The sequence below is a fragment of the Artemia sp. Qi Xiang Cuo genome, chromosome 11 (genome assembly GCF_049724085.1).
Source record: "Artemia sp. Qi Xiang Cuo chromosome 11, ASM4972408v1, whole genome shotgun sequence".
NCBI lineage: Eukaryota > Metazoa > Arthropoda > Branchiopoda > Anostraca > Artemiidae > Artemia > Artemia sp. Qi Xiang Cuo.
The window spans coordinates 37793712-37813528 of record NC_142804.1 but is presented as its reverse complement, the minus strand read 5'-3'; the positions used below and the strand labels follow the sequence as shown (position 1 = coordinate 37813528).

The 19817-nt window shown below is 37.5% G+C and overlaps 1 protein-coding gene across 1 annotated transcript in view; it reads right to left on the bottom strand.

Moving 5' to 3' along the window:
* LOC148946947 (uncharacterized) overlaps positions 1-19817 on the bottom strand; it is a 305387-nt gene that overhangs the window by 21940 nt on the left and 263630 nt on the right. Inside the window, exon 19 of the mRNA XM_089096755.1 lies at positions 15708-15842. Within this exon, the coding sequence (XP_088952881.1) occupies positions 15708-15842 (135 nt within the window). The remainder of the gene's footprint in view (positions 1-15707; positions 15843-19817) is intronic.

The following is a 19817-nucleotide window of genomic DNA, read 5'->3' as shown; positions in this document are numbered from 1 at the left end:
TGTGTGTGTGTGTAATTTTTTGTGTGTGTAATTTATTTATTGTGTGTGTGATTTTTCGTGTGTGTGTGTGTAAGTTTTGTGTGTGTGTGTGTGTTGTAAGTTTTTGTGCGTGTGTGTGTGAGTTTTTGTTGTGTTCATGTGTAAGTTTTGTGTGTGTGTGTGTGTGTGTGTGTGTGTGTGTTTTGTGTGTGTGTAAGTTTTGGCGTGTGTGTGTTTGTTTTTTTGTTTGTTTGTTTTTGTGTTTTTTTTTTTTTTGTGTTTTTTTTTTGTTTTGTTTTTTTGTGTGTGTGTAAGTTTTTGTGTGCATCTAAGTTTTTGTGTGCATGTAAGTTTTCGTGTGCATGTGTAAGTTTTTGTGTGCCTGTAAGTTTTCGTGTGCATGTGTAAGTTTTTGTGTGTGTGTGTGTGTGTGTGTGTAAGTGTGTGTGTGTGTGGAAGTGTTGGGGTGTGTGTGTGAGTTTTCGTGTGTGTGTTTGTGTGAGTTTTATGTGTGTGTGTGTGTGTGTGTAAGTTTTTGTGTGCATGTAAGTTTTTGTGTGCATGTAAGTTTTCGTGTGAATGTGTAAGTTTTTGTGTGTGTGTGTGTTTGTAAGTTTTTGTGTGTGTGTGTAATTTTTGGCGTGTGTATGTAAGTTTTAGTGTGTGTGTGTAAGTTTTCATGTGTGTGTGTAAGTTTTGTGTGTGTGTGTGTGTAAGTTTTAGTGTGTGTGTGTAAGTTTTCGTGTGTGTGTGTGTGTAAGTTTTTTTGAGTGAGTTAAATATTTAGTTAGTGTGTGTAAGTTTTTGTGTGATTGTTATTTTTTATTTTCTTGTAAGTTTTTGTTTTACTTTGTAAGTTTTTTTTTTGTTTTTTTGTGTGGTTGTGTGCGTTATTTTTCGTGTGTGTTTTTTAGTTTTTGTGTGTGTGTGTAAGTTTTTGTGCGTGTGTGTAAGTTTTAGTGTGTGTGTAAGTTTTTGTGTACATGTAAGTTTTTGTGTGCATTTATATTTTTGCGTGTGGGTGTTAGTTTTTGTGTGTGTGTGTGTGTATGTTTTTGTGTGTCTAAGCTTTTGTGTGTGTATGTTTTGACGTGTGTGTGTGTGTAAGTTTTCGTGTGTGTGTGTCTGTGTGTGTGTAAGTTTTTGTGTGCATGTAAGTTTTCATGTGCATGTGTAAGTTTTTTTTTGTGTGTGTGTGTGTGTGTGTAAGTTTTTGTGTGTGTGTCAGTTTTTTTGTGTGTGTGTAAGTTTTAGTGCGTGTGTGTAAGTTTTTTTGCGTGTGTGTAAGTTTTTGCGTGCATGTAAGTTTTTGTGTGCATTTAAGTTTTTTCGTGTTTGTGTAAGATTTTGTGTGTGAGTGTAATTTTTTGTGTGTATAATATTTTGTGTGTGTGTGTAAGTTTTTTGTGTGTGTGTGTATGTTTGTTTGTGTTTGTGTGTGTTTGTAAGTTTTTGTGTGTGTAATTTTTTTTTTGTGTGTGTGTGTGTATGTTAGTGTGTGTATGTGTGTGTGTGTGTGTGTGTGTAAGTTTTTGTGTGTGTAAGTTTTGGTGTGTGTGTGTAAGTTTTCGTGTGTGTGTAAGTTTATGTGTGTGTTTGTAAGTTTATGTGTGTGTGTGTGTGTGTGTAAGTCATTGTGTGTGTATGTTTTTGTGTGTGTTATTTTTTTTGTGTGTGTAAGTTTTTTTGTGTGTGTGTTAGTTTGTTTGTGTGTGTGTATTTTTTTTTGTTTTTAATTTTTTTTGTTTGTTTGTGTTTTTTTAATTATTTTTTTTTTTTTTAGTTTTTGTGTGTGTGTATTTTTTCGTTTGGGTGTCAGTTTTTGTGTGTGTGTGTAAGTTTTTGTGTGTGTATAAGTTTTTGTTTGTGTTTTTGTTTTTTTGTGTGTGTTTTTCTTTGTGTGTGTTTAATTTTTTGTGTGTATTATTTTTTTTTTTTTTTTTATATTGATTGTTCTTTTATGTTTTTTTTTGTGTTTAAGTTTTTGTGTGTGTGTCTTTTTTTCTGTGTTTGTGTAATTTTTTTTTTGTTTGTAATTTTTTTTTTTTGTTTAATTTTATTTGTGTGTGTGTGTAAGATTTTTTATGTTAGTGTTTGTTTATGTGTGTGTGTAAGTTTTTGTGTGTGTATTTTACTTTGTGTGTGTGTAATTTTTTTTTTGTGTGTGTAAGTTTTTGTGTGTGTGTGTAAGTTTTTTGTGTGGGTGTAAGTTTTTGTTTGTGTGTAAGTTTTTGTGTGTGTGTGTGTGTGTGTGTAAGTTTTTGTGTGAATGTAAGTTTTCGTGTGCATGTGTAAGTTTTTGTGTGTGTGTAATTTTTTGTTTGTGTGTAAGTTTTTGTGTGTGTGTTAGTTTTTGTGTGTGTGTGTGTTAGTTTTTGTGTGTGTGTGTAAGTTTATGTGTGTGTGTAAGTTTTTGTGTGTGTTTAAGTTTGTGTGTGGGTGTAAGTTTTTGTGTGTGTGTGAGTTTTTGTGTTTTTGTAAGTTTTTTTGTGTGTGTAAGTTTTTGTGTGTGTGTGTGTAAGCTTTTGTGTGTGTGTGTGTGAGTTTTTGTGTGTGTACCCATATCAATTCTATTTTCCTAAAATAATATAAAAATTTCCACTTCAATTCAGATTTTTCTCAAACAGATGAAAGAATTTAAAATACTGTTCTAAATTTTTCATAGAAGATAGAAAAGTTCAAGTTCTCTTCTGAATTTTACCAAAGAACATAATTCAATTCTAATTTCTCCAGAGAAAATAAAAAGCTTCCACTTCAGTTTTAAGTTCACCAAGACATGAAAAATTTTAAGTTCACTTCTAAATTTTTCCGTAGAAGATAAGAAAAGTTATACTCTGATTGTGAATATTTTCCATGAAGATAAAAAGTTTCACTTTAATTCTAAATTTTCTTAAATTCAATTCTGACCTTTCTCAACGAGATGAAAAAATTTAAAGTTCTGTTCCAAATATTTTCCCGGAAGAAGAAAAGTTCAACTTCGATTCTGAATTTTCTCAATGAAAATGAAATAAGTTATTGATCAATTCTATTTTCCTAAAATAATATAAAATTTTACACTTCAATTCAGATTTTTCTCAAAGAGATGAAAAAATTTAAAATACTGTTCCAAATTTTTCATAGAAGATAGAAAAGTTCAAGTTCTCTTCTGAATTTTACCAAAGAACATAATTCAATTCTAATTTCTCCAGAGAAAATAAAAAGCTTCCACAGATTATTTTACATGAAGATAAAAAGTTTCACTTTAATTCTAAATTTTCTTAAATTCAATTCCGACCTTTCTCAAAGAGATGAAAAAATTTAAAGTTCAGTTCTAAATTTTTCCGTAGAAGATAGGAAAATTTATACTATGATTTTCATTATTTTCCGTGAAGATGAAAAGTTTCACTTTAATTCTAAGTTTTCTCAAATTCAGTTCCGACTTTTCACATCGAGATGAAAAAATTTAAAGTTCTGTTACAACTTTTTCATTGAAGATAGGAAAAGTTATACTTTGATCGTGAATATTCAAGTTCTCTGCTGAATTTTACCAAAGAACATAATTCAATTCTAATTTCTCCAGAGAAAATAAAAAGCAAAGTAAACTAAAACTCTAACAAAAAAAAGCGGCGCATTCCTGCGACGCATCCCTGCGGCGCATTCCTGCGGCGCATCCCCTGCAGCGCATCCCTGCGGTGCATCCCTGCGGCGCATCCCCTGCGGCACATCCCTGCGGCGCATTCCTGTGGTACATCACTGCAGCGCATCCCCTGTGATACATCCATGTGGCACATCCCTGCGGCACATTCCTGCAGTGCATCCCCTGATGCGAATCCCCTTTGGTACATCCCTGTGGCACATCCCCTGCGGCGCTTCCCCCGACCCGCGGTGCATCCCCCTGCGGCGCATGCCGGGCCTGCGGCGCGGCGCGGGCCGGGGGGACCTTGGAGGCCGGGGGGGAGGGCCTGTGGGGGCCGGGGGGCCCTTTGGGGGTCCGGGGGCCCGTTGAGGACCGGGGGGAGGGCCTCTGGGGTCCGGGGTGCCCTTTGGGGGTCCGGGGGCCCTTTGAGGACCCGTGGAGGGCCTTGGAGGGTCTGAGGAGGGCGTTTGGGGGGCTGGGGCTCTATGGGAGCTTGGGGGTCCTTTGGGGATCGGGGGCTTCCTTCGGGGTTGGGGTGGGGGATCGGAACCCTTTGGGGTTGGGGTAGGAGGATTGGAACCCTTTGGGGTTGGGTTAGAGGACCTCACAACACTGTTCAAATGAAACTTGTGTATTATAACGACCACAGAGTTTCACCATTAAATTCTCTTCTAAAATCTCTTCAAAAATCATCTTTTAAAATGTCTCTAACTGTTTCGCCAAAATATTTCCATAACCTGTCTAAAACAGTTTCACCCAAATAATCCCTAAACGTAATTTCAGCGTGTTCCTTTTGTTTTTGGCATCTCTGCGCTAATGCATTTCAAATTAATAAGAAACCTGATTCCCGCGCTAAAACAATTCATCGCTAAGATGTTTCTTGGATAATTGTTTCCATGGCCTTTGGCTATTAATATCCTTTGGAGTTCGACCAAAAGAGTTGTTTCCGAGGCAATGACATTAATGACTTGGATCTATTCCTGGAGAATCGTTTCTAGGCGATTATTTTTAAAGTCTGACAGATGATGTCATTGGTTGATTGATCTGTCAAGAAAGGGGAATTAATTTGTTGTTTCTAAGGGGAATTATTGATTCACGATAGGTGAATTGAGGTCGACAGCACAGGTGTTCCAAGGTCGATGTTGTTGTTGTTGTAAGTGCACGCTCTCAGCGAATGTCAAGGTCGATGTTGTTGTTGTTGACACACTTTGATTACGCAATCAATTTAGGTCATTGACCCCATTAACCACGTGTTCTCCCTAATGACTCTATGCCCTTATTTGGGTGTGCAAAAAAGTTATAGGTGGCAGCAGGGGTGAGGGATCGGACCTCCTGAGGCCTTTCTACTGCTGAATGTGATGGTGTAATTTTCGTTAAAGTTAATTAAAAATGCAAAATTCCACATTTTTGCAGATAGGAGTTTGAAGCTTCTTTAATAATGTTCGTGGGTAAGCTGAATCTGATGGTGTGAATTTCGTTAAAGTTAATTTAAAAAATTAGCAATTAAAACCATATTTTATTGTTTAAAAAAATTAAGTTGTGAGAAAGTCAAACTTTAGCGTAAAGAGCAAGGCGTTGAGGAGGGGACAGCCCCTTTTATATACAGAATAATTTCTGTTCCTTTTAAGTTTTAACGTCGTTCCTTACTTTCAGTTAAAAAAAACTTCTTTTTTTTTATTTCATTTGTGAACATTTTTTAATTAACGCAGGTTTTTACTTTGGCTCATCGTGCATGAATAATTAAAACGAAATTTGCATATTAATTTTAGTTTTATTTGGTTAAATGGCTTTCTTGAAACTTGTTTAATTTTATTTACAAACATTTTTATTAGTAATAAATATACATAACTTACAAATTAACTTACGTAACAAACTTCTATATTAACATATGTTTATTGCGTACAATTGAGGGTTTGCACCCTTTTTAACACCACGCTTTTTCCTCAAAAAGTTAAATTTTACTGCGAGTCTAGAAAAATTACACCTTAATAACAAAGGCCCTGAATCAGAATAAATAGATCCAACGAAAGTACAAAAAAATCTTTGGCTTAAAGAGTGAGGAATTGACTAGAAGGTGAACCGAATAATCGAGCTAATATTTTTTTGTTCGTTTTAAGTTTTGATGTTGCTCCTTACTTTCAGTTGAAAAACTTGTTTTTTTATATTTAATTTCTGATTTTCTTTAAAATAATGATGGGAAATCCGGCGCCCCCTTCATAGCAGTATCCCTTCCCCCATGAAAACTTCCTTCATGAAAAGATCCTCCCCTATAACCCCCCCCCCCCCCTCCCCCCCCACTACCAGAAAAAATTACCCATGAAAAGCTCTGTATACTTCCCAATAACCAATACTATATGTTAACATTGGGTAAATTTCATAACTTTCAGCCCTCCCCCTAGGGGTTTCGAGGGATTAAGTCATCCTAAAAGACATAGTTAAAATATTTTCGACCATGCTGAACAAAATGGCTATCTCAAAATTTTGATCGGGTGACTTTGTGAAAAAAAAGGAGCGTGGGAGGGGAGCTAGTTGCCCTCCATTTTTTGGTCACTTAAAAAGGGCACTAGAAATTTTAATTTCCGTTCCAATGAGCCCTCCCACTATATTCTAGGACCACTGGGTCGATACGATCACCCCTGGGGTAAAAAAAGAAACAAAAAACAAAAAAACACGCATCCGTGATCTTTCTTCTGGCAAAAAATGCAAAATTCCACATTTTTGTAGATAGGAGCTTGAAACCTCTACAGTACGGTTCTCTGATACGCTGAATATGACGGTGAGATTTTCATTAAGGTTCGATCACGTTTGGGGGGTCTTTCTCCCTTTTTTCGAAAATCAGCCAAATTTTCTAAGGTGCGTAACTTTTGATAGGTCAAATTAATCTTGATGAAACTTATATATTTGAAATCAGAATGAAAATCTGATTATTTTGATGTATCTATTGGTATCAAAATTCCGTTTTTTATAGTTTCAATTACCATTGAGCCGGGTCGCTCCTTACTTACAGTTCGTTACCACGAACTGTTTGATAGAGCGATGGTCGTTGCACTCAGAATGTAAAATGCATCATCAACGAAGGAAATGCTTTGTTACTCACAAAATTTAGAGCTTACAAAATAAACCCAATTTTTGTTCTATAGCTGCATGAGTTCAGTAGTAGGAGAAAAATAAGTTTTGACCAGGAAAAAATTGGTACAGAAATGGTTTCTTCACCATCCGGACCAGAAAAAAATGCTTAACAGCATATCAAAAATCTAAATCTGTAGCTCGATGCGAAATTGTTTTTTTTTATTTTTTTTTATTTATTTTCTCAAAAACCAGGAACAAAATTAAAAACGTAAACTTGAATGTTTTACACATCTTTTTAGATCAGCTTTTGGCTCTGAATTCATTTCTGATACTCATTTCGTTACCTGACAAAAAGAAAAATATTTATCAGCCAAAAAAAAAAATGGGGAAAAAAACTGTGTCTTTGGTGAAAAAAAACTCTTACCAGCGTTTAACAAGGTCTACTACGGAATAAGTTTGTCGTTCTTGTAGTCTATTTGGCTATGTAAACGAAAGGCTTTGAAAAAAAAGGCTTTGAAACAACAATAAACAGGAGTGATGAAACACCTCAGCGCCAAACACCATGAGACAAGGTAGGTTCTAAATTAATGTGTTCAGAGAAAAGCTTTTATCTTATTTTTCAAATATATAAAAATTGCACATCATCAAAATGTAGGAACTAGATTTTTCATCATCACAGTGAACTGTTATTCTTCTTGGTTAAGTTCTTCTTCTTGAAACTTTGAATTGTTTTACGAGTGTCACTTACAGGTACGGCAGGCTATAGTACACTCAAGTCCATTTTTCTTATAGATACACTTTTCAGAATCACAGCCGTCAATACAACACGAGCAGTTGATAACTTTCAGCAGCTGAGACGGAGCAGCAGGGAGATCTGTTTTTGTTAGCGCAAAAACTTCATTATCCTGCAGTTTCCATCCTAAGCTTAAAGGGTCTATTGGGTTCCCGAGCTAGACTTGAACTTGACAGTAGACTCGTAGCGAGTAATACTTCGCTGCTGCCTCAGTCGGTGGCAGCTCTTGCGGATGCAAGAAATTGGTGACAGTGCTCAATTTTCTGTGAAAGATTAGCTTTCTGGCAGTGTCCAGGTTCGAAACATCAGGGCAACCGTACAGCATCAACAATGCTCGCTCTCCTGCTGCCACAATATCGTCAAGCGATGCGAGCTTGTCGCCAAATATAGCAGCGCTGTCCCTGAAACTCTTGTTGGAGAGTAGCAGCTGAAAGGCTTTGCCCTTTCCTATTCCGTAAAGGTGAGAGGCTGTGTCACAAGCCGGCACGGCATGACAGAACGGTATCAGATTGCTGACATCTGTTCCTAGCTTCTGCTTCATCTCACTAATATCCCAAGCTGAACTAGTACCGCCAAACTTAGCTTCAGGTGAGAAATATAAATGCCCGGAACGTGAATCTGATCGACTGATCAGAAGAACCAAGATGTCAGTATCACCAGCAACCACGATTGTGTCTGTAAGACTAGCAGCTTCTACGGCTTTTTCTACAATCAGAACGTCTGCGTCTCCTTCCGAGTGGAAAATTCGGAAACCAATGGCTTCCAAATGGTTGCCGAGCAGCTTCAGGAAACGTCCTTTGTTTGTCTTACATGAAAGAAACTCTTCTTTCTTCATGCAGAGGGTAATCTCTTCGTTGAAAAAGACTTGGCGGCCAACCATCCTTGCTCGACGTAAATGGGTAGCATCTTTGATTGTTGGACCACCTTCATATCCGTCAAACACAACGATCGCACTAGGGTACCATGCTTGTAGGTAATGGACGTATGAAGCAAAGATGACCTTGAAGGTTGACCCTACCTTCCACGGAACTCGAAGTAGAAGAGAACCACCATCCAAGACGATGTTACACGCAGAAACAGGTCTTGAGGGTGACTGAGTCTCAATCCCGCAAGCCTGAAAGATCGCTTTTGCAAGCTCTGGCTTATTTACTTTTCTCATAAGGCCATCGCTTTCGAAAAGAGAAGGAGGAATCGTACAAAGTTCGTACTTGAAGTATTCTTCTCGGAGGTCAGATCGTTGGGCTACTATTATAAACCGCTGGAAAAGGAGCGCCAGATCTATGTGCACTACCACAGAGGACCCCGCCTTTTTGGCATTCATTAGGGTCACTTGGTCTTTTTTCTTGAAGACTTGCTCCTTCAAGGTTTTTCCCGTCATCTTACTTAGAATCAACTTTCCAGCCACATCGGCCTCGTCAACATTAACATCTTGGGAAGAAGTTATGCCGTTGGCAATGTTTCTAAGCTGATTGTCACCTCTGAACGGAGAAGATTCTCCGAAGTATCTGACCAGCTTCTGGGTATCGTCGAAGTCACGCTCCTTTCTACTGGAACTCATGTCGCGGTGCTGCTCACTGGTCGAGTAACCAATTTTTGTCAAATTTTGCATCAAGAGGTTGATCTCCAGGCATGGTGGTCTTGACAGAACCCAAATGGCTCTTTGCTGTTCTGTCATCCAACCTCCAGTTGTAAGACCACCCGATGTTTTCAAACTTCTCATATACTCCTGCTCGCTCTGCCGAGAGCCCAGCCAAGCGTCGCTCTGATCTTCTAATGGGGTGACCTCCCTGTTCAAATGCTTCGAAGATTGGTGGGTGACTAGTTTGAAGCTTAGCCATCTCTTGCTGGTATATCCAGACCGACTTGACATAGAGGTTATGTCCAGATGTTGCTAGAAACGGAAGCATCTCTACTGCAGATTGTAGGTGCGAATCCCACAGGCCTAGTCTCTCGGCACGTATGAACTTAAGCAGTATCCCAACCATGTCAAGATACTGAAACCAGAGCTTCGCAGTTCTCTGAGTCAGCAGGTCTTGGCGTCTCTGCTTGAGAAAGTTTTCAAGTTGCTTCAGCTGGGGATCATGACTGAGATCTTCGGGTGGGAGGTATCCATCCAGTACGTTAGCGAAGACAGTATACATGTCTAGAGACGTCAACGTCGCTTGCTCTTCTTCCAGGAGATGAGCATATATGGCCGAGCTCACGAGAATGTGAGCTCGAAAAGCTCTAGAAATCGCTTTTCCAGAAAGAATATACGGCACTGCACCAGTCGCGTATACCAATTCCAGAACCTCTTTCAGACCAGAACCTTGCATGAGGTGTCCTATGCATCCGATGAAACTCATCATCAAATGAAAACCGCCTAACTTGAGAACAATACTACTCAGCTCATTCGGCGTGTCGGACTAGAGCATCTTCATAGACTTCCACCAGAGCGGCTGGTCAAATGTGAGAACGGGTGTGAATCCGTAGGTTCTGCCTTGCGAAGCTATAAAGCGCAAAGATGAGTAAAGGCAGGATTTGTTGCTAGACGGGAGGTCAATCATGGGCAAAAACAAGACGCTTGCCTTGCTGCGAAGGTTTCCCGTTTCATGATGTATTTGGTTAGAGAAAACTGACTGCATGAATCCATTCCAGCTCGGCCTTGGGACATTCAGGAACCCGGTAGCTAACCAGAGCTGATCGAGTGAGGCATACAGGTCGTTGACATTTTTGCCACGGATCTTCTCATATAGCACCTTTGAAAGTACTGTCTCACTTAAGCGGTAAGGGTAGACGGGAATTTTTCCTTTTTGGGCTACTTCATCTAATGAAACTTCAACTCTCGGAATGGGCGATCGGCTGTTAATTTTTTTCTTTTTTTTTACTTCATACAAAAACAAAAACAAAGCATAAAAAAGAAATAAATGATTAAAAACGTGATGTTTCTGTCTAATAAAAGAGCACAAAAACAATCGTTTCTTAAAAGGGAAACCATCAATAAACTACTTTTCTTTTCACGGTTCTTCATTCTCGGATTCTGGAAATATCTAATAAATAGGCGCAAAAACGTGAAAAAAAGGAAATTTCACAACGGATGGAGATTTAGATTTTTGATATGTTGTAGAGCATTCTTTTTTGAACACAGTGGTGCAAAAATAATTTCTGTACCAATTTTTTCCTGGTTCGACCATTTTTTTCCGTATCTTTCCCCTACTATTAGAGGCTCCAGGAGTTCATAAGCAAGGTATAGTTATAAGACTACTATACGTAGCTCAAACTATATAGAAGTTTAACACTGACGAGATTTGAAGCTCGTTTGCTCAACAAGAAGGTAGGCTGGATCATATTACCAGCCTTACAGCTAAAAAAGAATTATCCTCAATGAGGCATGAAAAAAGGTTCTAAGACTCTTGTCCTAAAACGAAGGTGAAATCATGGTTACATCATCGATTGCTACAATGTAATACTTGCAATCTTCACTATTTTTCATTTTTAAGGATATGTATTGTTTGGCTCCCATTACTGCCACCGCAACTCGCATTTTGTCTTAAGAAGTTGAAACTTGAAAAATCGTACATATGAGCCCTAACTCCACACTAGTACAACGTTTCTTTTAGTATCAAACAGTTCGTGGTAACGAACTGTAAGTAAGGAGCGACCCGGCAAAATAGTAATCGAAACTCTAAAAAACGGATTTTTGATACCAGTAGATACATCAAAAGAATTTAATTTTTTATACTGATTTCAAATATATAAGTTTCATCAAGTTTAGTCTTACCTATCACAAGTTACGAGCCTGAAAAATTTTGCCTTATTTTCGAAAAAAGGGGGAAACCCCATAAAAGTGGCAAAATCTTAATGAAAATCACACCATCAGATTAAGTGTATCAGAAAACCCTACTGTAGAGGTATCAAGCTCCCATCTGCAAAAATGTGGAACTTTGTATTTTTTGCCAGATCACGGATGCGTGTTTATTTGTTGTTGTTTTTTTTTGGGGGGGGGGGGGGTCCCAGGGGTGATAGTATCAACCCAGTGGTTCTAGAATTTCGTGACAGGACTCATTCGAACGGAAATTAAAAGTTCTAGTGCCCTTTTTAAGTGACTAAAAAAATTGGAGGACAACTAGGACCCCTCCCACGCTCATTTTTTCCCGAAGTCACCTGATCACCTGATCAGAAATTAAACAAAAACAAGTTTTTTTTTCAACTGAAAGTACGGAGCAACATTAAAACTTAAAACGAACAGAAATTATTATGTATATATGGGGGTTCGCCCCTAGTCAATGCCTCACTCTTTACGCTAAAGTTTTTATTAGTACTTTCAAAAGAGCTATTTATTCTAATTAAACGGCATTTGTGATTCAGGGTTTGTGATTCGAACAAAAATTTTATTGTATCGTATCTGTTGCATCTGTCGTATCGTACAAAAATCCTAAAAAAAGAAAAATTAATATACAAATTTCGTTTTAATTATTCATGTACGGTGAGTCAAAATCAAACCTGCATTAATTCTAAAACGTTCAGAGATTAAATAAAAAAAAACAAGTTTTTTTTTAATCGAAAGTAAGGAGCGACATTAAAACTTAAAACGAACAGAAATTATTCCGTATATGAAAGGGGCTGTCCCCTCCTCAACGCCGCGCTCTTTACGCTAACGTTTGACTCTTTCTCACAGCTCTATTATTTAAAACAATAAAAAACTTTAGCGTAAAGAGCGGGGCGCTGAGTAGGGGACAGCCCCTTGCATATACGGAATAATTTCTGTTCGTTTTAAGCATTAATGTCGCTCCTTACTTTCAGTTGAAAAAAACTTGTTTTTTTAATTTAATTACATCATTAAAGAGAACATTCAGTTAAATCATAGGCAGCGCGATAGCGCAGCCTAAGTAAAGAACGATGTGGGCACAATGTATTATTTATTTCTTTTTTCTCCATACCCCGACACTTCGTATCGAAGGAGTTGTCATAGAAACTTAAAAAAGGGCTCATTCGATTGGAAACTGGAGTGTCTAGTGCCCTTTTTATAGTCAAAAGTGATTGGAGGACAACTAGCCCTCCCCCCCACGCCCATCATTCCCACAAATACATCCAATCACAAGTTCTAGATAGCCATTATGTTCTGAATAGTTGATTTTCAGATATAAAATATGTTTTTGAGGAGGACAATCCCCCACAACCTACGGGACAAGGATTTTAAGTTATGCCCTGGGGGCCTATAAGAACGATGTTGGCACAATGTATTATTTATTATTTTTTTCCTTTAGAGCAGGGCACTTCGTATCGAAGAAGCTGTCGCAGAAACTTCGGAAAGGGCTCATTCAATTGGAAATCGGAGTAGCTTGGGCCCTTTTTAATAGTCGAAAGAGATTGGAAGCCAACTAAAACCCCTTCCACGCCCTCCATTTAACACATCCAATCAAAATTTTGAGATAGCCATTTTGTTCAGCGTAGTTGATTTCCAGTTAGAAATTATATTTTTGAGGAGGAAACTCTCCCACAGCCTTCGGGGCAAGGTTTGTATGTTATGCCCTGGGGGCATATATAGTTTTTATAGAAGGCGTTGTCGTATAAACTTCAAAAAAGGCTCATTCGATTGGAAGTCCAAAGGGCTAGTGCCCTCTTTAATAGTCGAAAGTGATTGGAGGGGAACTAACCCCCCTCTCACGCCCACCTTTCCCCCAAACACATCGAATAAAATTTTGAAATAGCCATTTTATTCAACGTAGTTTTAAGTTCTGTAAATTAGGTTTTTGAGGATGACAACCACCTCACAGCCCTCAGGGTAAGGGTTGTAAGTTATGCCCTGGGGGCATATAAGGTTTTTATAGAACGCGTTATCGTAGAAACTTCAAAAAGGGCTCATTCGCTTAGAAATTAAAATGGCTAGTGCCCTTTCTAATAGTCCAAAGTAATTGGAAGGCAACTAACACCCCTTCCACGCCCACCATTTCCGAAAACACAACCAATAAAAATTTTGAGATAGCCATTTTGTTCAGCGTTGTTGATTTTCAGATAAAAATTATGTTTTTGAGGAGGACACTCCGCCACAGCCCTCAGGGCAAGGGTTGTGAGTTATGCCCTGGGGTCATATAGGGTTTCTATAGAACGCGTTGTCGTAGAAACTTCAAAAAGGGCTCATTCGATTGGAAATTGAAATGGCTAGTGCCCGTTTTAATAGTCAAAAGTGATTGGAAGGCAACTAACACCCTTTCCCACACCCACCATTTCCCCAAACATATCCAATAAAAATTTTGGGAAAGCCATTTTGTTTCGCGGAGTTTAAAGTTCAGCAAATTATACATTTGAGCAGGACACCCCCTTCCCCCCCCCCACAGTCTTAAGGGCAACAGCTATAAGTTATACCCTGGGGGCATATAAGGTTTTTATTGAAATCTTTGTCATAGATACTTGAAAAAGGGTTCATTCGATTTGAAATTCAAATGGCTAGTGCCCTTTTTAATAGTTGAAAGTGATTTGAAGGGCAACTAACCCCCCTCTCACGCCCACCTTTTCCCCAAACACGTCCAATCAAAGTTTTTAGATAGCCATTTTATTCAACGTAGTTGAAGGTTTTGGAAATTGGGTCTTTAAGGATGACAACCCATCCCCTCCCACAACCCTCAGGGCAAGGTTAATAAGTTATGCCCTGGGAGCATGTAAGGTTTTTATAGAAAGCGATGTTATAAAAACATCAAAAAGGGCTCATTCAATTGAAAATTGAAAGGGCTAGTGCCCTTGTAATAGTTGACACTGATTGAAGGGCAACTAACCCCCCTGTCACGCCACCGATTTCCCCAAACACATCCAATAAAATTTTGAAATATTCATTTTGTTCAACGTAGTGGAAAGTTCTGAAAACTTGGTCTTTTAGGATGATAACCCCCTCAGAGCCCTCAGTGCAAGGGTTGTAGGTTATGCCCTGGGGGCGTATAAGGTTTTTATAGAAAGTTGTTGTAAAAATTTCAAAAGGGCTCATTTGTTTGGAAACTGAAATGGCCCTTTTTTCGACAGTGAGTGGAGAGTAATTGACCCCCTCTCACGCCCCCCCCCCATTTCCCCAAACACATTCGATCAAATTTTAGAGATAACCATTTTGTTCAACGTAGTTGAAAGTTCGGGAAATTATGCATTTAAGGATGACAAACCCCCCAGAGTCCCCAGGGCAAAGGCAGTAAGTTAAGATTAAATCAAAATGTACTATGTTAATGCTAATTCTCAATAAGGCATCTCAGCAGTATTCCAAGAACGGCTGAGGGTATTATATTCAAACATTCGGGGCTACTTCTGCTCTTAAAATATAACCAAATCAAAATAGCGTAAGTGTATGCAAGCTATCAAAGAAATTAAACAGAGTATTTTGCAAATGGTATCAAGTTTTCTATTTCAGGTCAACTAGAGGAGGTATGAAACTAAATTAAACACTACTATTTGTGTCCAGATTTTTAAAAGGCTATATGTTGTTAAAATTGCTGAAAAATTTTCTCCAGCATACAAATAATAGGCCAAACTATAAAGTCCTAAAAAAAGAACAGATTTAAACTGTTATTTTCTTTTTCATTGCAAAGACTACGTCAATTTAAAACGAACAGATATTAATTGCAAAAATTTTTCCACAAAATAAGTTTTTCAGAGAAAAATAAAGAACTCCATTCAACCAAAAATGAGAAAAAATAAAATAAAATAATCTGCCAAGCGTGAAACTACCACAAATCAGCATCGATACATAAATAAAAACCAAAAGGAACAGAAATTATAACAAGTAACCGAGTCAAACTCAAAACGAGCAGAAATTAACATAAGTACGGCTCAAATCCCCTATGCCTTCCCAAGGCCAGAACATAATTTTCACTTTACTGACAAAAATACATATAGAATGTGCGTTGTCAGTTTAATATACATATACTGATATTTGTTAATCGAAATGTTAATATTATTTGATTTATTAAAGTTATAAAAGTAAAAACATCTATATTTTTTTCAGTAAAGTGCAAATTATGTTCTGGCCTTGGGAAGGCATAGGGGTTGTAAGCCCTACTCATGTTAATTTCTGCTCGTTTTGAGTTTGACTCGGTTATTTATTGCAGTTTGTTTTCGTTTTGGGTTTCATTTATTTATCGATGCTCATTTATGATAGTTTCACGCTTGGTCGATTGTTTGATTTTATTTTTGATCATTTTTGGTTTAATGGAGTTCTTTACTTTTCTTTGTAAAACTTATTTTGTGGAAAAAGTTTTTTTAAATTAATATAAAAAAAGAGCTTCCACTCACCAACACATTGTCCATATTGATTTGCCTCGTAACCGCTTCCACACTGGGGTAGATTACTAACACACTGATATGAGCCAGGTGTATTTACACATTTGCTATTCCTTTGACATGGATTTGTTATACATTCGTCAATATCTGTGAAAATAGTTAAAAGATAGAATAAAAGCTCTGTATTAAATCAAAAATCAATAACTACTAAATATTCTTTAGGAAAAACAAACTCAATAACACAGAGAATGTATCTATGCTGCTTTGACGACCTAAAAGCACTTCAACCCTTTTCATTCAGTTCAATAGTAGTATGAGAAGCAGTAATAATAGCAGCCATGAAAATCCAACTCAATACATCTAGTCGGTTTTGGGATATTGGTGAAACGTCCTACTGACAACCAGCATACACATACTGCATTTTGATTTAGTTTTAAAGTGTCATAAACTTTCTCGGAAATTTTCTACCTTATACCCTATTCCAGTCACGAGATATCCGGCCTATGCCATTTTGGCAGCTTGGATTTACGACTTTGACAGCTCGCGTTTATGACTACTTGTGAGTGCAAAAATTTGCAACTTTTACTCCTATTTGTGACTATGACTGTGACTACTTGGAACTGCGATTGCCACTACATACAACAGCGACTATTACTATTGCTACTAATTCTGCTGTTACTATTACTACTGTTACTACTACTATTTCTATAACTGCTACTACTACTTCCACCACTGAGCTAAATAAATAGGGTTTAAGTACATCCAGGTTGTCAAAATAGCACAGATACAATATTTCAGGAACGAAATAGGGTATTAACTTGAAACTTTCAGGAGAATTTGAGGAAATGTAAAACTAAATTGAATAAAGTATGTGTAGCGAGATGGTCAATAGGGTGTCTTTGCAATATCCCATGGGAAAATATGGGTATTATGTTTGACTTTCAAAGTATGTTATTGGGAATGTTAAACTAAATCAAAAGACACTGCGTGCATCCAGTTTTGTTCATAGACCATATAAGTAGTGTCTTATATAAAGGCGCGGCGTGGACAAGAATATACAGTGCAGTTTGACGAGCACATAGCAAAAAGTGACCAAAACCTCCTATACTATGGACCTATAAAGCTATCAATCATGTTTTATTTGGAACTAGGGACGAGATTGTGTAATTCAATCAGACTGGTTTCTGAGCTAGCACGCATTTTTCTGGCTCAAACATGGATGTATAATGAATTATACAAGAATATATTTCCAGTATCGTCGGTTCATGCACCTACCATGAATCTATATATTTCACGACTTTAGGCATTGTCAGGCACGTTTTTCCTAGGTTCAATACCCAAAACTTGACTCCGTCATACCGTATGTTCAAAGATGGTCTTTTTCTAGAAATACTGGTTTTCATCTTGAGGGCTTATAATCATGTTTTTTTACTATAAATGCAGAGCAAATTGGTCTTTGTGTATCAGTTGAATAATAGAACTTGTAATAAGGCTTTTACAGTTAAATTTATTCGTTTCTTCTAATGGAGAATAGCAAAAGAATCTTAATGGTAAGTAAAATACATTATTCTTGAATTATCATAAAAAGCGTGTTCTTTTTCCTATAGCTATCTGCCATATGTCTTTCGGATTGACGATGGGTTCGACTGTTTAGATATTTTGATTAAAAAACGGGTACGGGTTTTAAGAAACCCAAAAAACCTACAAATTAGTTTAGCTTACTTGAATGATCCTACTCAGGAGGGGTAGGAAAAAAAAGTTTTTTTTATTTCTTTATGTATCGTATTTAAATATATGTCTTATGCTAGTCATATAGATATAGGCTATTCGGCTCAAAATGCTTCTTAAGTACTATATAGAAATATCTCTTTTTAAGACGGAAATTGAACAATACGTCTCCTTTAAATATAAACAATATCGTAATTTTATTTGTTGTGGGCTTCGGGGAGGGGGGTGGGGTGCAACCCCCCCTTAATATTCTGAATAAATATCAAACGTAGCTAATAGTCAATTTTATTTATTTTTTTCCTTTATAATATGTTGAAGTGGTGTTCGTTTTTTCTATGTGTTTTAGGATGATATGGGGTTTGAGTCTATAAGGCTACAAGTTACATAGTAAAAAAACTGAAATTGATTTTTATTGCAGGACACTGGTAATCAAACTCCAGGCCAAAAGCGGGCAAAGTTTGATCTCGCCCCCGAAAACACTGACAAGGACCTAATCAGATCCCTGAACTCAATTAGGCCCACTGTGATCCACTAAACACGCCGCTCAGATGGACAAGCAGTTTCTATCGACATATCTGCGATTTCTAGGGTAAGTTCAATTTATCTAGTTGTTTTCAAGTTTATAATGCGCTCATAATTTCGCAAAGCATATTCTCATTTAACTAACAGATGACAATTATCTTCGCACCTATTAGTCAGCATTACATTCTAAATACACTAAAGGATTAAACCGAGTTAAAAATTGTCAGCGATTGTAAAAAAATAAAAAAACTATGAGACATGAAGGTGCGTATGTTGCAACTCATGGGGTATTATTAGAGAAGAAGAAGGGGGAAAGGAAAAAAAGGAGTAGGGGTACTCAAGAAAAGGGTTGGGGGATGGGGAAAAGGAGCGGAAAAAAACCTTAATCAGATAGTGCATTAACTATGTTACATGACTTTTGGTACTTATTTAGTACCTGGTAAACACGAGAGTGGAACTATATTGGAATACTTATGAGAAATAGGTTATCGCATCCTAGTGAGGTATTGGCAGCTCTGAGAGATATTTTTTTTATTGGACTTTATTGCTATTAGCCAAACGTCACGTTGTGTGTGCTATACCAACTAGCAAATATGTATCGGGCTTTCTTCTGCTCAATCATTTTCGGTGAAATCAATATCATAGAAATGGTGAAATATAATCTTGATTAAGCTCTATTTGGCTACTTTATATGGGTGAAGGATGGCAAATATTTACCAAATATAATGCTAGGAGGGAAATTGAGTTTTGACGGGGTGAAAAACTGGCATAGTCTTTTCACTTTATAAAATAACGGATATTTCACATGGAAAATAAACCCTGTTCTTCTATAGATTAATGATTTAGCACCACCATCAGCCGAAGAAGCACTTATTTGTAGTGAACCTGCGTCAGTCATTGCACCGCCAGTGGAGTTTAGAGACGAGAATATTCTAGTTGTTTATAATATGGAGTGGCAAAGGGGGTTTTTAAATGACTGTTTTGGGGACATGGCAAGCCTAGATGCCTTAACTTGTGACATAGATATGGTGGAGGACCCGGATTGGACAAATAGATTTATGAATGAATATTTAGGTGATAGTACTACAAGTGCATCTAAACCAGGTCCTCAAAATAAATTCCGTCACATGATAACACAGGAAGATTACTTCAACTACCCCCAAAAACCATGGAGGCAATACTAGGCGAAATAGGTGATTTTAAATCTGAGCCCACTAGTGCAATTCAAAAGACTAAGAGTGATACTATGGACGATTATATACCACCCCCCATCATTGAGGTTAATGATACTACAAGTAGTATGAAACAATACCCACACAAGCATTTAAACTTCCCGATTTTTTTCTTTCTAACTCTGCCTTGCATCATACAAAAGTCTACTGCGCCAAACTCGGTGAATCCTTCAACTCTTTAATGTCAGTGGATATAATAACACATCCCCTGAATATTACTCATTTATATGTTAACAAGATTCGAGCCATTCTTGAACAACAGATGGGGGTGTGGGGGGGAGGAACAGTTTAAAAGCATCAATAGCACTAAAAAAAAATTTAATGAAAATGCCAGCGAGCTCTATGCAAAATACTCGCATAGAGAGATGTTAACAATTCGCCCGCATTTATCTAATTATGAGGAGTTTTTTTTAGATTGGGTAAGTAGCATTCAAACTAAACTGGATAATTATAACGACGGGGGTAGCGGGTCGGTGGTCTTATTTATTGAGAGTTTAAACGTTAACATCTGTAGATTTAAAAAGAACTTTATTTTAAGGGGTGGGCATAGGGAGAGGGTTATAGTTTTAAAATATCATTAAGATTTAGAGGGGTGTCAGGGGGTACAACGAATCTGTTTCGATGCGATGCTACAGTGTTT